Source organism: Anguilla rostrata, chromosome 11, assembly GCF_018555375.3.
Source record: "Anguilla rostrata isolate EN2019 chromosome 11, ASM1855537v3, whole genome shotgun sequence".
Taxonomy (NCBI): domain Eukaryota; kingdom Metazoa; phylum Chordata; class Actinopteri; order Anguilliformes; family Anguillidae; genus Anguilla; species Anguilla rostrata.
This window is the reverse complement of record NC_057943.1, coordinates 934653-953969: the sequence shown is the minus strand read 5'-3', so window position 1 is coordinate 953969 and position 19317 is coordinate 934653. Positions and strand designations below refer to the sequence as shown.

The 19317-nt window shown below is 48.5% G+C and overlaps 1 protein-coding gene across 3 annotated transcripts in view; it reads left to right on the top strand.

Moving 5' to 3' along the window:
• Positions 1-2416, top strand: part of abtb1 (ankyrin repeat and BTB (POZ) domain containing 1) — an 8663-nt gene extending 6247 nt beyond the window's left edge. For all 3 annotated transcript variants that reach the window (XM_064300373.1, XM_064300371.1, XM_064300372.1), the window contains 3 exons: positions 92-259; positions 1150-1350; positions 2156-2416. In XM_064300373.1, coding sequence (XP_064156443.1) covers positions 92-259; positions 1150-1350; positions 2156-2362 — 576 coding nt within the window. In that variant the 3' untranslated portion in view covers positions 2363-2416. The remainder of the gene's footprint in view (positions 1-91; positions 260-1149; positions 1351-2155) is intronic.
• The last annotated feature ends 16901 nt before the right edge of the window (positions 2417-19317 follow it).

Below are 19317 nucleotides of genomic sequence, written 5' to 3'. Positions count from 1 at the left end.
GTGATGTAATCGCAGTGTGTAAAGAGGTTAGTGATGTAATCGCAGTGTGTATGGCGGTTAGTGATCTAATCGCAGTGTGTACGGTGCTCAGGTCTTCTTCTGCGGGCGCAGTGACTATTTCCGGGCGCTGCTGGAGGACCATTTCAGCGAGGGGGAGACCCTGCAGTCCCAGCCCTGCACCCCCGTCCTGACACTGCACAACCTGCCCTACGACATCTTCATCCGTGTGCTCTACTACATCTACAGCGACGACACCGAGGTGAGGTACACACACATACACACACTCTCACACACACACACACACACTCACTCGCACTCACACGCACGCACACACACACACAGGCACATACACACACACATGCACACATACACTCACACACAACACCACACACCTCACACACCTCAACACCCCAACACACACACCACACACATCGCCCACACTCACACCACAGCACACACTCACACACACACACACACCACACACACATCACTCACGACACACAACACACACATCACACACCTCACCACACACACTACACACCTCACACACACACCACACACACACACACACCTCACAACACACCACACACACTACACACACACACACACATCATCAAGCACACACACACCACACGCACATCACACACACACTGCACACACACACACACCTCACACCACAGCACTCACACACACACACCACACACACCTCACACACACACACGCACAGCACACGCACACACACACACACACTCACTCCACACACACACACACACTCATCACCACACACTCACCACACACACCTCACACACACATGCACTCACACACACATACACGCACACACACTCTCACACACACACACGCACGCACACGCTCACACACACACACACACTCACTCGCACTCACACGCACGCACACACACACACAGGCTCATACACACACACACATGCACTCACACACACATACACGCTCACACACATGCACTCACACACACATACACACACACACTCACTCGCACTCACAGGCACGCACACACACACACAGGCACATACACACACACACATGCACGTACATACACACACACACACACACACACACACGCTCACACACACACACACCCAGCTCAGCCTCTCACCCCCCCCCCCCCCCCAGCTGTCGGAGGAGAACGTGCAGGACGTCCTGTACGTGGCGGACATGTACCTGCTCCCTGGGCTGAAGCGCCTGTGTGGGAAGGCCCTGGCGCTGACGCTGTGCGAGGAGAACGTGCTGCTGCTGTGGAGGACCGCGCGGCTGTACCGCCTGTCCCGCCTGGAGGACCAGTGCACCGAGCTGATGGCCCGCATCATCGACAGGGTGCGCCGCCGCCACCTATAACTATAATAATCATAATCATAATAATAATAATAATAATAATAATAATAATCATAATAATAATCATATTAATCTTAATAAGAATAATAATCTTAATTATAATAATCTTAATAATAATAATAATAATAATAATAATAATAATCATAATCATAATCATAATGATAATAACAGTAATGCTGCAGTAATGAACAATACTACAACTTCTACTGCTACTACTATTACTTATAATAATAATAATAATAATAATAATAATACAGAGGAAGCAGAATGGAGGGGTCTGGCAGGCGTGTAGTGTCTGATGATCTGTAGTAGATATATCAGCTGTCCTTTTAGCTGCCTGATAGATGAGCACCACGGTTTAGGGTCTTATGGGAGCTGATACAGGTATCCAGTGGGTGTGGAGGGTAAGGGGAGTGACATGGCTGAGTCTGGGGGGGCTGTAGATCAGTAGATCAGACGAGCAGCAGCGTTCTGGAGGAGCTGCAGGGGTCTGATGGCAGAGGCAGGGAGGCCAGTGAGGAGGGAGGGGCAGTAGGCCAGCCGGGAGATGACTGTAGCTTTGAGTCATGCTGAGCTTTAGACCAGGATTTCCCATCCAGGTCAAGATGTCTAATAGGCCAGCCAAGTTGCACAGATACACGCAGAGACCTGTGTGTCAGGGAGAGAGTTGTGTGTACCTGTGTGTTACCTGTTTTAGCTGTGTGTTAGCTGCGTGTTAGCTGTGCAGTGCTGTGTTAGCTGTGTGTACCTGTGTTAGCTGTGTACTGACCCCCCCCCCCCCGCGCAGCTGGTGGAGCAGCCGGAGTTTGCGCAGGTGGTCCAGGAGGACGCGCAGGCGGTGGAGGACAGGCAGGAGACGGACTCCATCCCGCTGGTGGACGACATCCGCTTCCACATCACCAGCAACGTGCAGACCTACAGCGCCATCGAGGAGGCACAGCAGCGCCTGGACATGCTGGAGCAGCTCCTCATCAGCATCGGCCTGGAGTGCTGAGGGAGAGAGAGAGACACGGGGAGGAAGAGCGGAGAGGAGAGAGAGCGAGAGATGGGGAGGAGAGAGAGAGGGAGGGGGGGAGAGAGAGAGAGGGAGGGGGGGAGAGAGAGAGAGCGGGAGAGACAGAGAGAGAGGCGGAGAGAGGGGGAGAGAGAGAGAGAGGCGGAGAGAGGGGGGAGAGAGAGAGAGGGAGGGGGGGAGAGAGAGAGGAGAGAGAGGGAGAGAGACGGGGGAGAGAGAGAGGAAGACAGAAAGAGGGGGGAGAGAGAGGGGGAGAGAGATAAAGATAGCAAGAATGGAAGAGATAGCAAAGGAGAGGGAGAGAGGCAGAGAGAGGGAGAATATAGAGACATGCATAGGGAGAAAGAGAGGGAGGGATAGAGCGAGAATGAAAGAGATAGAAAGGGAGGATGAGACAGAGGGAAGATGAGAGCAGTAGAGAGACAGAGAAGAAGAGGGAAAGAGAGTGAGAGAGGGAGAGATAGAGAGGGAGAGGGGTGGAAGGGCGATGGTGTCCATCATGAGTGGAAATCTCAGAGGGTTGCTGGGATACATGAGCCTGTCCACCTTAGACCCTGAGGACACAGGCTCTGCTAAAGCTTAAAGCTAACATATATACACACATATATAATCATACTGAGTGCTCACATGTATGGAGTCATTAAGTTATATTATATATATTTTTTCCTGTTGTAATACTGTGTGTAGGTGCGGTGCCTGCAGTATGATGTGTTAGTGAGCACAGCTCAGCTTCAGCTCCTGTTCGTTTGATGGGTACAGGTGGTCGAGTGCACTCGGACTCCCTGTTTCCCTTCCTGTGCTTTCTGTCCTCTGTGCCCATCCGTAGTCGGCTCTTGGTCTGACCAGAGCAGATCGAGATAATCCTGTTTCCTGGCAAGATGATGTGTCCTTCACAGAGTTCCGTTTGGCTATTGTAATGAGCAGTGTGTGTCCATGGAGACGATATATGGCAGTTTTTTTTCTTCATATGAATGATCAACTAGTGGATCTTTATGTCCGGTGCTTTTTGACAAATAAAATGTGTAATATATACAGCAAGCCTGTGTGTGGGTTTCTGTATGACTTCAGCACTGACGTTTTTCTGTGTGTGTGTGTGTGTGTGAGAGAGTGTGTGTGTGTGTTTCTGTATGACATCACCACTGTGTTTTTTCTGTGTGTGTGTTTCTGTATGATGTCAGCACTGTGCTTTTTATGTGTGTGTGTTTGTCTGTGTGTGGGCAGGTGCATGTGTGTGTTTGTGTGTGAGCAACTGTGTTAACATATGGTACAGTATACACATATAGATCATGTTTGTTAGAATACCTTTTACTATTACCATTTTACATAGAGTACAGGGTTAAGCAAACCAGCAGAAGAGCTTGATCTTGAGAAAGCCACTTGCAGGTGGCAGTGTTGTTGTTTGGCCAGGAGGGGGCGGTCTTTGCTTTTGGAACCAGAGGGAAGCAGCTGTTTGTGAGCTCTGAAACACCACAGCTGGACTCTGGGTCAGAATTCCCAGACTGATCACAATGATTGAAATATAACAATAATATGTATTGCTTTTATTTCTTCATCTGTGTGTCTGAAGAACAGAACGTGTTTGCACGAGTGTTTGTGTAAGGTTAAGATCGATGTGTGTGCATGAACATGAATATGTGCATGTGAGAGAGAGAGTTTGTGTATGTGTGTGTCGGGGGGGGTGGGTGAGTGTGCGTATGCGTGCCTGTGTGTGTCTGTATGTGTAAGTGTGTGTGTGTGCGTATGCGTGCCTGTGTGTCTGTATGTGTAAGCGTGTGTGTGTCCACGTCTGTGTGTGGGAGGTCCTTGGTCGGCCTGTCTCTTGCGTCTTCGCATCATGCAGGTTGCCATGGTGATAACCCCTCCCACCCCGCTGTGGAGTGACGGGAGTGGGTGGAGAGAGAGAGAGAGAGACAGAGAGACAGAGTCAGAGAGAAAGAGAGAGAGAGAGAGAGTCAGAGAGAGAGAGAGAGAGAGAGCACATACCCAGTGCATACTGAGAGAGAACACAATTCAGAGCCCGAATGGAAGCCTGACATGTGGCTTCAGGCCATGGCTGGTCTGCCCAAACTCTACTTGATTATATTTCGTAATTATCCAGTCTTGCCTGTCAGCCACATTTGACTAACTCCTGATTTTAATGTAAAATGGCATATTCACCCAGCTTTTCTGTGCAAAAGATTATTATTATTGTTATTATTATTATTCATATTATCCGCAGTAGGGTACGCTGTCCATTAGACGGGGATTGAAGGGGTCCAGAGCACGCCGAGGCGCTTCTCCAGGTAAACCGCTAATCCAGGTAAACAGAACTGAGTAAAGAGTTCCGGGCGATCCTTTATACCCGAGTCCAGGGGTGTAGTGTCCTCAGCAGTGTGGAAGTCACCCGCTCGATTACAGTGAGGGCTAATCACAGCTCGTAGCGGCCGCGGAGCCTGAAACGCACCGTGTGAGCGGTCTGCTGGCGGGAGAGAGAGCCGGGCTTGTGTTAGTGCTGCGTTTCAGCTGCAGGGAGCTGCAGGGAGCTGCACAGAGCTGCACAGGGCTACAGGGAGCTGCACAGAGCTGCACAGAGCTGCAGGGACCTACACGGAGCTGCAGGGAGCTGCAGGGAGCTGCACAGAGCTGCACAGAGCTGCAGGGAGCTGCACGGAGGAGCTCACAGAGCTGCACGAGGCTGCAGAGCTGCAGGAGCTGCACAGAGCTGCACAGAGCTGCAGGAGCTGCACGGCTGCACAGAGCTGCAGGGCGCAGGGGCTGCAGGGAGCTGCACAGAGCTGCAGGAGCTGCAGGAGCTGCACGAGCTGCAGAGCAGGAGCTGCACAGAGCTGAGGGAGTCACAGCGCACAGAGCTGCAGAGGAGCTGCAGGGAGCTGCACAGAGCTGCACGAGCTCAGGAGTGCACAGAGCTGCAGGGAGCGCAGGGAGCTGCAGGAGCTGCACAGACTGCAGCTGCGGGAGCTGCACAGAGCTGCACAGAGCTGCAGCTAGTGCTGCAGGGAGTGCACGAGCTGCAGGGAGCTGCAGAGCTGCACAGAGCTGCAGAGCTGACAGAGCTGCAGGGAGCTTCACAGAGCTGCACAGAGCTGCAGTGAAGCTGCTACAGAGCTGCAGAGCTGCAGTGAGCTGCACAGATCTGCAGAGGCTGCAGGAGCTGCAGGAGCTGCACAGGAGCTGCAAGAGCGGGTGCACAGGAGCTCGCATGGAGCTTCACAGGACTGCACAGAGCTGCAGGAGCTGCACAGAGCTGCAAGGACTGCAGGGAGCTGCACAGAGCTGCAGGGAGCTCACAGAGCTGCAGAGGCATGAGCTGCACAGAGCTCAGGGAGCTGCAGTGAGCTAGCACAGAGCTGCAGTGAGCTGCACAGAGCTGCACAGATCTGCACAGAGCTGCTGGGAGCTTCACAGAGCTGCACAGAGCTGCACAGAGCTGCAGGGAGCTGCATGGAGCTTCACAGAACTGCACAGAGCTGCAGGAAGCTGCACAGAGCTGCAGGGAGCTGCACAGAGCTGCAGGGAGCTGCATTGAGCTGCACAGAGCTGCAGGGAGCTTCAGTGAGCTGCACAGAGCTGCAGGGAGCTGCAGGGAGCTGCACAGAGCTGCACAGAGCTGCAGGGAGCTGCTGGGAGCTGCAGTGAGCTGCACAGAGCTGTAGGGAGCTGCAGGGAGCTTCACAGAGCTGCACAGAGCTGCAGGAAGCTGTACAGAGCTGCAGGGAGCTGCAGTGAGCTGCACAGAGCTGCACAGAGCTGCAGGGAGCTGCAGGGAGCTTCACAGAGCTGCACAGAGCTGCAGGAAGCTGCACAGAGCTGCAGGGAGCTGCAGGGAGCTGCACAGAGCTGCACAGAGCTGCAGGGAGCTGCACAGAGCTGCACAGAGCTGCAGGGAGCTGCAGGGAGCTTCACAGAGCTGCACAGAGCTGCAGGGAGCTGCAGGGAGCTGCACAGAGCTGCAGGGAGCTGCAGGGAGCTGCACAGAGCTGCAGGGAGCTGCACAGAGCTGCACAGAGCTGCACAGAGCTGCAGGGAGCTGCACAGAGCTGCACAGAGCTGCAGGGAGCTGCAGGGAGCTTCACAGAGCTGCACAGAGCTGCAGGGAGCTGCAGTGAGCTGCACAGAGCTGCACAGAGCTGCAGGGAGCTGCAGGGAGCTGCACAGAGCTGCAGAGGGGTGCACAGAGCTGCATGGAGCTTCACAGAACTGCACAGAGCTGCAGGAAGTTGCACAGAGCTGCAGAGAGCTGCAGGGAGCTGCACAGAGCTGCAGGGAGCTTCACAGAGCTGCACAGAGCTGCAGGAAGCTGTACAGAGCTGCAGGGAGCTGCAGTGAGCTGCACAGAGCTGCAGGGAGCTGCAGGGAGCTGCACAGAGCTGCAGGGAGCTTCACAGAGCTGCACAGAGCTGCACAGAGCTACAGGGAGCTCCATGGAGCTTCACAGAACTGCACAGAGCTGCAGGAAGCTGCACAGAGCTTCACAGAGCTGCACGGAGCTTCACAGATCTGCACAGAGCTGCACAGAGCTTCACAGAGCTGCAGGGTGCTTCACAGAGCTGCACAGAGCTGCAGGGAGCTGCAGTGAGCTGCACAGAGCTGCAGGGAGCTTCACAGAGCTGCACAGAGCTGCAGGGAGCTGCAGAGCTGCACAGAGCTGCAGGGAGCTGCAGTGAGCTACACAGAGCTGCAGGGAGCTGCACTGAGCTGCATAGAGCTGCACTGAGCTGCACAGAGCTGTAGGAAGCTGCAGTGAGCTGCACAGAGCTGCAGGGAGCTGCACAGAGCTGCATAGAGCTTCACAGAGCTGCAGGGAGCTTCACAGATCTACACAGAGCTGCATAGAGCTGCAGGGAGCTGCACAGATCTGCAGGGAGCTGCAGGAGGCTGCACAGAGCTGTGCAGAGCTGCAGGGAGCTTCACAGAGTTGCACAGAGCTGCACAGAGCTGCGCAGAGCTGCAGGGAGCTTCACAGAGTTGCACAGAGCTGCACAGAGCTGTGCAGAGCTGCAGGGAGCTTCATAGAGCTGCAGGAAGCTGTACAGAGCTGCCGGTAGCTGCAGAGAGCTTCTCAGTGCTGCACAGAGCTCTGCAGAGCTGCGGGAGCTTCACAGAGCTGCACAGATCTGCAGGGAGCTTCACAGAATTGTGTGTTTTATTGGATAACGCAGCAATATAATCTAGCGAGGGCTGTGGGATCCTGTCAGATGGGAAATAATCATGTGATTTTATTTTATTGTTGGGGGGAGAGGCTCCCCAATGCCTGGGGGTGCTTCAGCAGAATGACAAAACATGCAGCATTTTTTGCAAACTCCATGTCTGAAAGCTAAGAGAATTTAAGAAAACTTACCATGAATTTGGTAGGGCACTACAACATTTGGGAATCCCCAATGTACACAATATGTTCCACACCTGGTACATTTTGTATCTTTACTCACTTCCTATTTTACCATTTTTGGCTATTTTGTCACCTCACAGCCAGTGAACTTGTCCAGGAGAAATATGACTGTTTATTGAGATGTCAGACCACTGGGGCCTGGGACCATCGCTTCTCAAACCCAAATGGTACAGATTCTGTGGGAACGAGTCATTCAGAAGACCTCTCAGGCTCACCCGTGTTGGCAGAGGCAAACTGGGCCTTAAATTAATTTGTGTGTTTATTTTATTCCCACCTTACTCAACCTACTAACCTTTAAGATTCTAGGAGCGCCGCCAAGCTCTTTGTTTTCCTTTGGACGGCGTTCAGCTTCGCCCGATTCATCAGCGCACTTCCACACGGAGCACGCAATAACTTAAAGCCTGTAGCGCCGGGCGCCATTGTGCTTTTTGTGCGGCGGGATAAAGAGGAGCCCCAGCTCTCCGCAGACATGACGCACCGCCCCGCGCGGCCCGGGGGTCACCGCCGGCACTCAGCGCATTCTCACACCGGGCCGGAGCGCCGTCCAAACGGACCTTCTGTTCGGTGGGAACCGCGGACGGGGGGGGGCGGGGGGCGGGGGGGGGGGGAGCACGCAGACCGTGAATTATCGATCTCCCACGCCTGACCTTTAGGACGCCTTTGTGAGCTGCTGATGCCCTAGGCGGGAATGGGGGGGGGGGGCACAATGCATGATGTACTTCCCACTGGCTCATCGCCCAAGAGAGAGAGGATCGTGGGGGGGTGGGGGGCAGAGTTCTGCTCCCCTACAGACCCCCTAAACGATAGAAACCAAGCAAAAGTGGGGGGGGGGCAGGGGGGCCTCTGCCTCAGCCCATTAAGCGATGATCAAACTGATGCATTCTGGGACATGAACTTCTGATAAATTGGAAAGAAAGTTGATAATTGCATATAAATACTGAAACACAGATACACATACCAGCACGCAAACATGTACATTGACACACGGTCACACACAGATACAGAAACGCTATGGTAAGGCACACATACCATTCTGTGGAGGTGGTGGATGTGCTGTAGGCTTGTTCCTGCTAGCCCTCTCTCTCCTGGCCCTCACTGTGTGGCATAAGAGACCGTGGAACTGCTAGCTGCTTTACATTTTTCTTTCTTTTTTTTTTTTTTTAACGTTTTTGGACATAAATCTATAGTCTTATATATTTTGTTGTTTTTCCCTGAAACATATTTTTCTTAATTAATTTCTTCAAAAATGTTCTATTAATTTGTTTCACCTCAGTGGTTATATAAATATTATTTTCTATCTATCTGAGTCATAAAAATAAAATTTTTCTATTTTTTCCATTTTTGGACATAAGACTAAAGTCATATATTTTCCTGAATTTCCCCTGAAATATATTATTATACATTTATTTCTTGAAATAAATTATATTCATTTGTTTCACATCAATTGCTATGTATATATATATATTTATCTGTCTGAATTATAAAAGTAACATTTTTTATTATATTTTTTATGATATTCATTTGTTTCACATCAATTGTTAAATAAATATTATTTTTTATCCATCTGAATTTTAAAAGTAACATTTTTGTATTTTTTCCATTTTTGGCCAGCCAGGCCAGGCCAGGCCAGGCCGGCAGGCCAGGCCAGGCCAGGCCAGGCCAGGCCAGGCCAGGCCAGGCCAGGGCCTGAGCAGGCCCAGGCCAGGCCAGGGCCAGGCCAGGCCAGGCCAGGCCAGGCCAGGCTAGGCCAGGCCAGGCCAGGCCAGGCCAGGCCAGGCCAGGCCAGGCCAGGGCCAGGCCAGGCCAGGGCCAGGCCAGGCCAGGCCAGGCCAGGCCAGGCCAGGCCAGGCCAGGCCGGCCAGGCCAGGCCAGGCCAGGCCAGGCCAGGCCAGGCCAGGCCAGGCCAGGCCAGCCAGGCCAGGCCAGGCCAGGCCAGGCAGGCCAGGCCAGCAGGCAGGCCAGGCCAGGCCAGGCCAGGCCAGGCCAGGCCAGGCCAGGCCAGGCCAGGCAGGCCAGGCCAGGCCAGGCCAGGCCAGGGCCAGGCGGCCAGGCCAGGCCAGGCCAGGCCAGGCCAGGCCAGGCCAGGCCAGGCCAGGCCAGGCCAGGCCAGGCCAGGCCAGCAGGCCAGGCCAGGCCAGGCCAGAATGAATAAAAATATCTTTCAGGGAAATACAGGAAAATATATAAGACGATAGTCGTATGTCCAAAAATGGAAAAAATAAAAAATGTTACTTTTATGATTCAGATGGATAAAAATTAACGTAAATTAATTAATAGGATTAGGGTTAAGGTTAGGGTTAGGGTTAGGGTTAGGGTTGGGGGTTAGGGTTAGGGTTAGGGTTAGGCTTAGGGTTGGGGGTTAGGATTGCGGTTAGGGTTAGGTTTAGGGTTGGAGGTTAGGGTTAGGGTTGGGGGTTAGGATTAGGGTTAGGGTTAGGGTTAGGGTTGGGGGTTAGGGTTAGGGTTGGGGGTTTGCCTTAGGGTTGTAGTTAAGGTTTGGATTAGTGTTCAGTTAGCAGGTTTCACTGTTAGGTTAGAGCTAGGGTTATGGTTAGGGTTAGGAACATTGCAAGAGTTTGGCTTTATGGATGTTTAGTTTTGTATAGAACTTCCTTTTAGAATACATAAGAATTTATAAATATATTTATATTTTTAAAAACCAAGAAAACACATTAGATAATACCATTCCATCCACAAAGTGACCGTATTAAAGAATCTTTCTTGTATTATTAAATTCAGATGCATGAAAAATCATGTCCAGGAAATAAGCAATAATAAGATAAAGATATTTATGATAAGACATCAATAAGGAAACTGTTCAGGATCTTGGCTGCTGGTTACTGTAATGTTTGAATTTATACATGAATGACCAAATCCTTTCTCATTTAATAGGTTAAATAATAAGCCCTATGTGTTGGTTTCATTTCACTGAAATACATTTTTTAGCGTAAATGACTTGTACCTGTTGTGTTTCCTTGTATACATTTCATTTAAAAGGTTATAGTGAGAGTCAGACAGATACAGACTTTATTTCCCAGGCAATGTTTTATTTTCAGCAGGAAAACACAAACACAGCAGTACATTGCATAAGGTGCACAGAGACAGTATCACAGCACACACACAATAATAGCATCAGCAAGTGCACAGGATCACAAATACTAAATCATTCTTTATGAAAATGTATAAACCATCAATAAAAACCTTCCTCTTTGCTGTTATCAAGTTTGCTAAAACATGTGATTGAGATGGAAGAATTTATTAAGCTTTTGGTGGAACCCCTAGGTTGGCCACAAAAATGCAAACCTGCTTCATTAAAATATGTAGGGGGGAGACTCCAACCTTGCGCTGATGAGCTTAACACATTTATAGTGTCTTTTATATTAGGAAAAAGTCACACATTAAAGATGGCTTTGTTTTTTTTACCCTTTTGGTGTCATAACATATTTACATGTCTAAGAATATGATCAATACTGATGTTAAGTCAGTATATTAAAATAACTTGTCAAAAGCTTAATTCAATTATTTTTCTCATCATAAAGAATATATTGATGGGGGGGGGCTTATTTGGCCTGTGTTGTAGTATTTGAAATAATACAGCAGCATGACCATGAGAAAAATTGTTTCATATAATAAAAAAGGGATTTCATGTTGTGATTAAAATATGCTGATCAGTAAGATTTTCCCCTTACAGAATTCACAAGAAATTATCATTTCACTTCTGGTCTTTAAAAAAATTCTTCTGGAGGGCATGCCCCCCCCCCCCCCCCCCCCAGACCCCCTACAGGGGTGCAATTTATGCACATCAACCCCCCCAATACTCAGATTAAATCTACGGCCTTGGTACTGGTGCAACAGTGAAACTGAAAGTAATTTGATGAAGAACCTCAATCAATGACTACTGCTGACATTATACAATGATTCTGACACCACAAGAAGTGTTTTGGCGAAATTAGAAATTGGCAAAATAATACAAGCACAAGGTTCCTTCAGGATGCAATTTAGAGCATGGCTGGAATTTGAATTACATAACAGTTGACATTTCATCCTTTTTCTCTCCCAACAGAAGGCCTGGGGCATGAAAAAGTGAGTTAATCTCAGAAAAATGAGATCAAATTGAGTATTCAAGTGTACAAGTTTCACAATGACAGCATGATCTAGACAAGTGAGATTTTTTCACCGAAACAAGAAATGAAATGATTTAAAATAAACTGAAATTTACTCCCCAGAACTCAGCTCCTCTCTTCTGCCACAAGGGGTTTTCTGGTGAAAATACATTAAATTACATTTATTTGGCTGATTTATTTGACACATTACACTTATTATTTTATCCAAAGCAACGAACAATAAGTGCATACCGAAGATCTTTGGAACAACTACAAAACACAGGTCTGATAAGATACAGCACTCATGTGACAGTTATCCATTGCCATGAACACATTAAGTCCACAGTAAGCATAGGCTCGGTCAGAAAGTTATGGTAAGTCAAACCAGGTGGCATGATGATGAGCTACAACATCAAGATGACTATATAAGTGCAGTATAAGAGCTGGATGGAGGTACATGTGCAACATGATAACAAGTGCTACAGGAACAAAGTAGAAGGATTCAAATGTTAAGAGCAATCCCAGATTGGGAGTGCCCTGCAGAGTAGTGATAGTTAGTCCAGGTACAGTCTGAAGATTAGGAGTGCCCTGCAGAGTAGTGATAGTTAGTCCAGGTACAGTCTGAAGATTGGGAGTGCCCTGTAGAGTAGTGATAGTTAGTCCAGGTACAGTCTGAAGATTAGGAGTGCCCTGTAGAGTAGTGATAGTTAGTCCAGGTACAGTCTGAAGATTGGGAGTGCCCTGTAGAGTAGTGATAGTTAGTCCAGGTACAGTCTGAAGATTGGGAGTGCCCTGCAGAGTAGTGATAGTTAGTCCAGGTACAGTCTGAAGATTGGGAGTGCCCTGCAGAGTAGTGATAGTTAGTCCAGGTACAGTCTGAAGATTGGGAGTGCCCTGTAGAGTAGTGATAGTTAGTCCAGCTACAGTCTGAAGATTGGGAGTGCCCTGTAGAGTAGTGATAGTTAGTCCAGGTACAGTCTGAAGATTGGGAGTGCCCTGCAGAGTAGTGATAGTTAGTCATGGTACAGTCTGAAGAGATGAGTCTTCAGACCACAGTGGAAGATGGGCAATGACTGAGTGGTTCGTAGAGAAATTAAACTATTTCTAGATATTCTGCAGGGTGAGGCAGGGGAATTCAATGTCTTTTCCGTAAAATAAAACAGTGTTTGGCATTAAAATTAAAAATGGCATTAAAATACACAAAAACTTATTCACCAATAATTAAAAACACATAAAGACATTTCAAACAAATCTTCTCCAAACTGCTTTAATGTTTTTTTAACATAGAAAAACAAAGGTCCACATGTTTTGACACTTCCCCACAACACATACCTATAAAACACATACACTGATTTAGAATATAATACACATACAGTATAATGCTGTCTCATATTGTTTAAGAGAGCAACTGCGAACCAGAGCTCAATGGGATCATCGTACAATGAGAAACTTCCTGGGTGAGCTTCTCTCGTCTCATGGGCTTTCATCACAAGCACAGCATAACAATTTTATCTGACTTATTTTTTTTAATTGAACAACTGTTGTTTTCACCTACATTGCCACATTTGAAGCATGCATCATTCGTGATCTTGTATAAAATGTGGTGATGGTTACCATGGAGATCACCATCCCTCACGTTTCTCTAAGGACACAGACAGTGCTTAGATGGGCATAGAGGCGCTGATTTGAAGATGTGTGTTTGTGTCTGTGTGTGTGTGTGTGCGTGTTTGTCTGTGTGTGTGTGTGTGTGTGTTTGTGTCTGTGTGTATGTGTGTGTGTGTGTGTGTGTGTATGTGTATGCATGCTTGTGTGCAAAGAATGTGTGTGTGCATGAGTGTGTGCATGACTGTGTGCATGATTGTGTGTGCATGCTTGTGCGTGCATGACTGTGTGCATGCTTGTGTGTGCATGATTGTGCGTGCATGACTGTGTGCATGCTTGTGTGTGCATGATTGTGTATGCATGAGTGTGTGCATGATTGTGTGTGCATGCATGTCAGGGTAATTAAATTGGTCTGTATTTAAATCATGTGTCCAGAATGAAAAAAAAAGTTGATGGTTGATTCAACCTAGATACTTTGCATAATTAAATATATATATGTGGAATATATGTTTAATATATTTAATACAAAATATTTGTGAATAAAGATTGCCACTGGAAATCTCCGGAGATTGAGGTGAAGGGCAGGTGTGGTCACCTGTCTGCCTGGTTAATCCTCTTAAAGTATCAAACCCGAGGGTGCACTGGTCTGCCTGTTCTCCAGATGGATCCGCTCACCTGTCTCAGCCTGTGGGAAACAAGACACCGTGCTGGGGGGGGACGCCACCCCCGGAGCGCCTGGCAGCCCCAGTGCTGGTCCCATTGCCCCACAATGCCGTTTCTCCCAACGTCAGCTGGCGGTTAATCTCAGCTGCAGCTCACTCAGTTTGTGTTTATTTATGTTGGGCAGTGAGGAATGGAAGGAGAAAGAAACTTATCAAAGTGGAAACTTGTGTTTTTATTGCAAAGGAGAGTGACACTGTTGCGTACAGATAACCAGCCTAATCTAAACGAAAGCAACGTTGCACACACTGGCTTTGCACAAACACCCCCCCCCCCTCCCTGGCATAGAGGGCCCCGCCCTAGTCTGATAAAGAAATTAAAGCTGTAATGCTTAATTTTTCATGTATTAAAAACATGCCACATTTCATACTTTTTATTGCTGGCATTTCTGTAGCAATATCCATTCAATTAATCTGCGTTCTGTAACTGCCCCTCTATACGTATTTTTTCAGTTGGTATTTTTTGGAATGACAATCCTGCCAAGTATTAAAATGTGATGATGCACACACAGGAACTTGCATGGCGAAAGTGAAAGAGCAAGCACCAATTATTCAGTTATTTAGGCCGGTATGGCAGGGAATTGATGTACTACTGGAGGAAGAATATGTTTGACGGGTTTATACTGTACTAAACAACACATTGGCTAACATCTTCCTTTTCTTAATTTGTGGAAAAACTCTGTGAACTGAACATACCTACTTGCATCAACACAGCCTGACATTGTTACCTAATGTGAGCTGCCCTATTTGTTGTGGTTGATGTCACTAATAGCAAAATTCATCAAACCTAACCACATCTGTTGACAATTTCTATTTAAAATGAGCTTTGATATGTGGCTCAATATCACGGTACTGGACAATATTGCAGACCATCTCCAGGCAGTTTTCTTTCCCCGGCTGTATAAACACGAGCTGATAATGTTAATGCTAGTTTATTCCAGGCTTCCGCTTTTTTGTCTAACTGTGATCCTTTCTTGGCTCTGGAACCGTCCTCCCCACTGTGGGTGGAGAAGGTATTTTCAAGCTTGTGATGATCAACAACCATTCTCAACCTTTTTACACCACTTCCATTGCGTCTGACCTTCCTCTGACCTTCCCCATGCTGATGGAGAACAACTAATTTATGCAATTACACAAACTGCAAGTTGCAAAACACATTAAATATACTGTGGTCCAAAATGGCTGTTGAACACGACCCATGTGAATGAAACACTTCATACGCGACCCTGACCTGTCCGTGTGCCAGTCTGACTGTAGAGCGCACACCTGTCCGTGTGCCAGTCTGACTGTGGAGAGCGCACACCTGTCCGTGTGCCAGTCTGACTGTAGAGCGCACACCTGTCCGTGTGCCAGTCTGACTGTAGAGCGCACACCTGTCCGTGTGCCAGTCTGACTGTAGAGCGCACACCTGTCCGTGTGCCAGTCTGACTGTAGAGCGCACACCTGTCCGTGTGCCAGTCTGACTGTAGAGCGCACACCTGTACATGCAGCCTAAGCCCAGGCCGACAGGCTGATCTCATGAGCAGCACTCAGTGCGTGAGACTGCCTGTCCACAGGAAAGGGTGAGAGAGATCACTACAGACATTAAATGGAGAGGAGGGAGGGATCCGGGCTCAGAGCGATAATGCTGGTCCATATGAAGGGTAATTATAACTTAGCGGCTGATCCTCTGATCAGCGGCATAAACCCCCCCCCCCCCCCCCCCGCCCCCCACCCCCGCACCCCCCCCCCCCCCCCCCACCCCGCCCCCCCCCCCACCACCGCACCCCCCCGCCCCCCCCAATTACCCAAAAATCCACAATTGAAATGGTAAGAAGGTGTCAGGAAATTGACCATTCATATGCTGATAATGCGGACCCAATGCACCCCACTGTGGGTCTGGACCTCCATAAAATCCTGATTTATAACCACAGAGTGAACTGTAGGCCACACCCCTTTTTAAAACACACATGCACTTATCGCTGTTGTTTACGGAAAGAACCATGGGTAATGTAGTGTTTCTCATTTTAGATCCTTCACATGTGCACCCTTAGGGTTAGGTCTTTCCGTAAAAAAGGAAGATAAACACACATGCGCATTATAAAATTGGTGTGACCTACAGTTCAGGAAACTGTGTGGACATTAATCATGATTTTATGGAGATCCAGGCCCATTGTGGGGTGTAATGGGTGCCCATTATCAGCATATGAATGGTGGATTTCGTAACACCTTCTTAACATTTCAATCGTGGGTTTTCGGACAATCGGGGGGACCCACAGTGAGCCCCCATATCCCGGCTCTGCTGGGTTAACAGGAAAGAGGCCCCTTTGAGCATCAAACAAACGAGAGAAACACCGTGTGCACTGTTCCCTGTAACCAGACGCTAAATAAAAAAATAAACAGGTTAATGTGCAGAAAACACTGGATTTTATAACCTTGCCGTGTGAGGGATGTTCTCTCTCTCTCTCTCTCTCTCTCTCTCTATGACTTCCTCCTGGAAACGTCCAGTTAGGGATCCTCATGCACAAATGTAACCTGTGAGCAACACTTGTGTAACTCAGCCAAAGAGCACACAGGCTCTCACTGTGGCCCCCTACATTTATAGACAAATAAAAATGTGTTAGTGGACAGGAGCTTTGAAAACAGTCCGGAAAGTTGTTGTTCTGCTTGGCATGGCTGTAGCTCCAGGGACAGGCAGCCTGTGATTTTGTATGCAGCGAGCTCTTCCATGCTGTCACACGGACGTTTTGTTTTTGCTCCAAGTGAAGTATTACAGTTCCAGTCTTTCAGCCGCAGGGACCTCGACTTGCTTTGACTTCTTCCCCCCCAAGCCTGGAGTTCAGCAAAGCACTGCTTCCCCCCTGCAGTACGATTCCCTGTATAAGAGCTACACACACACGCGCACACACACACACACACACACACACACACACACATGCATACATACATACATACATACATACTCACACACACACACACACACATACATACTCACACATACACACACAAGCACACGCACACATCATACTCACACACACACACACACACAAGCACACGCACACATACATACTCACACACACACACACATTCATACCCACACGTACACATACACACACACACATACATACACAAGCACACGCACACATACTCACACACACACACACACAAACACACACGCACGCAGACACACAGGAACAAGCACACGCACATACACACACACACACACACACACACACACACACACATATGCATACTCTCTCACACACACACACACAGACACACACACACACACATACGCATACTCTCTCACACACACACACACACACACCCACTTACACCCACAGCCACACATTCATACACTCACACACACACACTCACACACACAGACACAGACACACACACGCACCTGGTGTACTACAGGGGAACTTCTCCTCTCTAATCTCCCTTTATATGATTACCCTGACGGGACTGAGTGGCGGTGCAGCTCAGCGCCCCAGTGCATGCTGGGTATTTGTGCTTGTGCTTGTCTCTTGGCAGCAGGAGTGCGTCAGATGCTTAGATGTCACATGACGGGGGCTGAGGAGCGGCATTATGGGATTAGGGCGCACAGGCGCAGGTTCTGTCCCTTTGCCCGCTGCTCATCTCTGTCAGCAAACGGGACGGGTGACCCAACCCCGCCCGTCTGCCAAGCCGAGCATCATGGGAAAAAAACACTGGACTGCATGGACAGGAGTTTCGTTTCACACAGACACACACACACGACACATTTCACACACACACACGACACATTTCACACAGACACACACACACGACACATTTCACACAGACACACACGCACGGCACATTTCACACAGACAGACAGACACGACACATTTCATACAGACACACACACACACACACAGGACACATTTCACACACACACACACGACACATTTCACACAGACAGACACACACATGACACATTTCAGACAGACACACACACACAACACATTTCACACAGACAGACAGACACAACACATTTCATACAGACAGACACACACGACACATTTCATACAGACACACACACACACACGACACATTTCACACACACACACACGACACATTTCACACAGACAGACACACGACACATTTCACACAGACAGACACACACATGACACATTTCACACAGACACACACACACACAACACATTTCACACACACATACACACACACACAACACATTTCACACACACACACACACACACACACACTATACATTTCACAAACACACACACACAGGACACATTTCACACACACACACACACACACACAAAACATTTCACACATACAAGAACACACATACACCCCCTCTCACACACGCAAACACACACACATACTCAACACACAATGTCTAACACCCATGGAGCGGATGTTACCAATGTGTACGCGGTGGACACTAAGGTTAAAGGTCATGGAGGTTAGACATTGACCAATGGGTACTCGGTGAATGGTAAGGTTAAAGGTCATGGAGGTTAGACATTGACCAATGGGTACTCGGTGGACAGTAAGGTTAAAGGTCATGGAGGTTAGACATTGACCAATGGGTATGCGGTGAATGGTAAGGTTAAAGGTCATGGAGGTTAGACATTGACCAATGGGCACGTGGTGAATGGTAACTGGAGCAGTTGGAATCCAGGAAGTGAGTGACCAGAACAGGAAGCTTTAAACACATTTGTCATAACAAACCGCTGGCAAAACTCCACTGATGCCCAACAGAAGAAAAAGCCTCACAGTTTTACAGAGGAGAGGGAGGCCACAGAAGCAGGTCGGAGAGCCAGAGTCTCGTACAAGATCTATGTGTGCCAACAGCTGCCCAGACCAGGAGATAAAGAATTGCATTGTGGGAGTTTGTACTTTTAGTAAGCTGATTTCTTTTTTCCATTTTATCTTGAATAATAATTATACCTGTAGATCTATGTACATACAGCTACAGAACAGGAAACACACTCCAAAACTGACTGTGGATAATATTCTCATTTAAGTTCATCTGCAAGGCATTGTCTGTGAAAACTAAGTGTCTCAACTAAACCCAACAGCTCTCTGTGAGTCTTTAAGAACTGTCCCTGGGTTTATTCACACACATGACCAGACTCTGCGTCTCCTCAA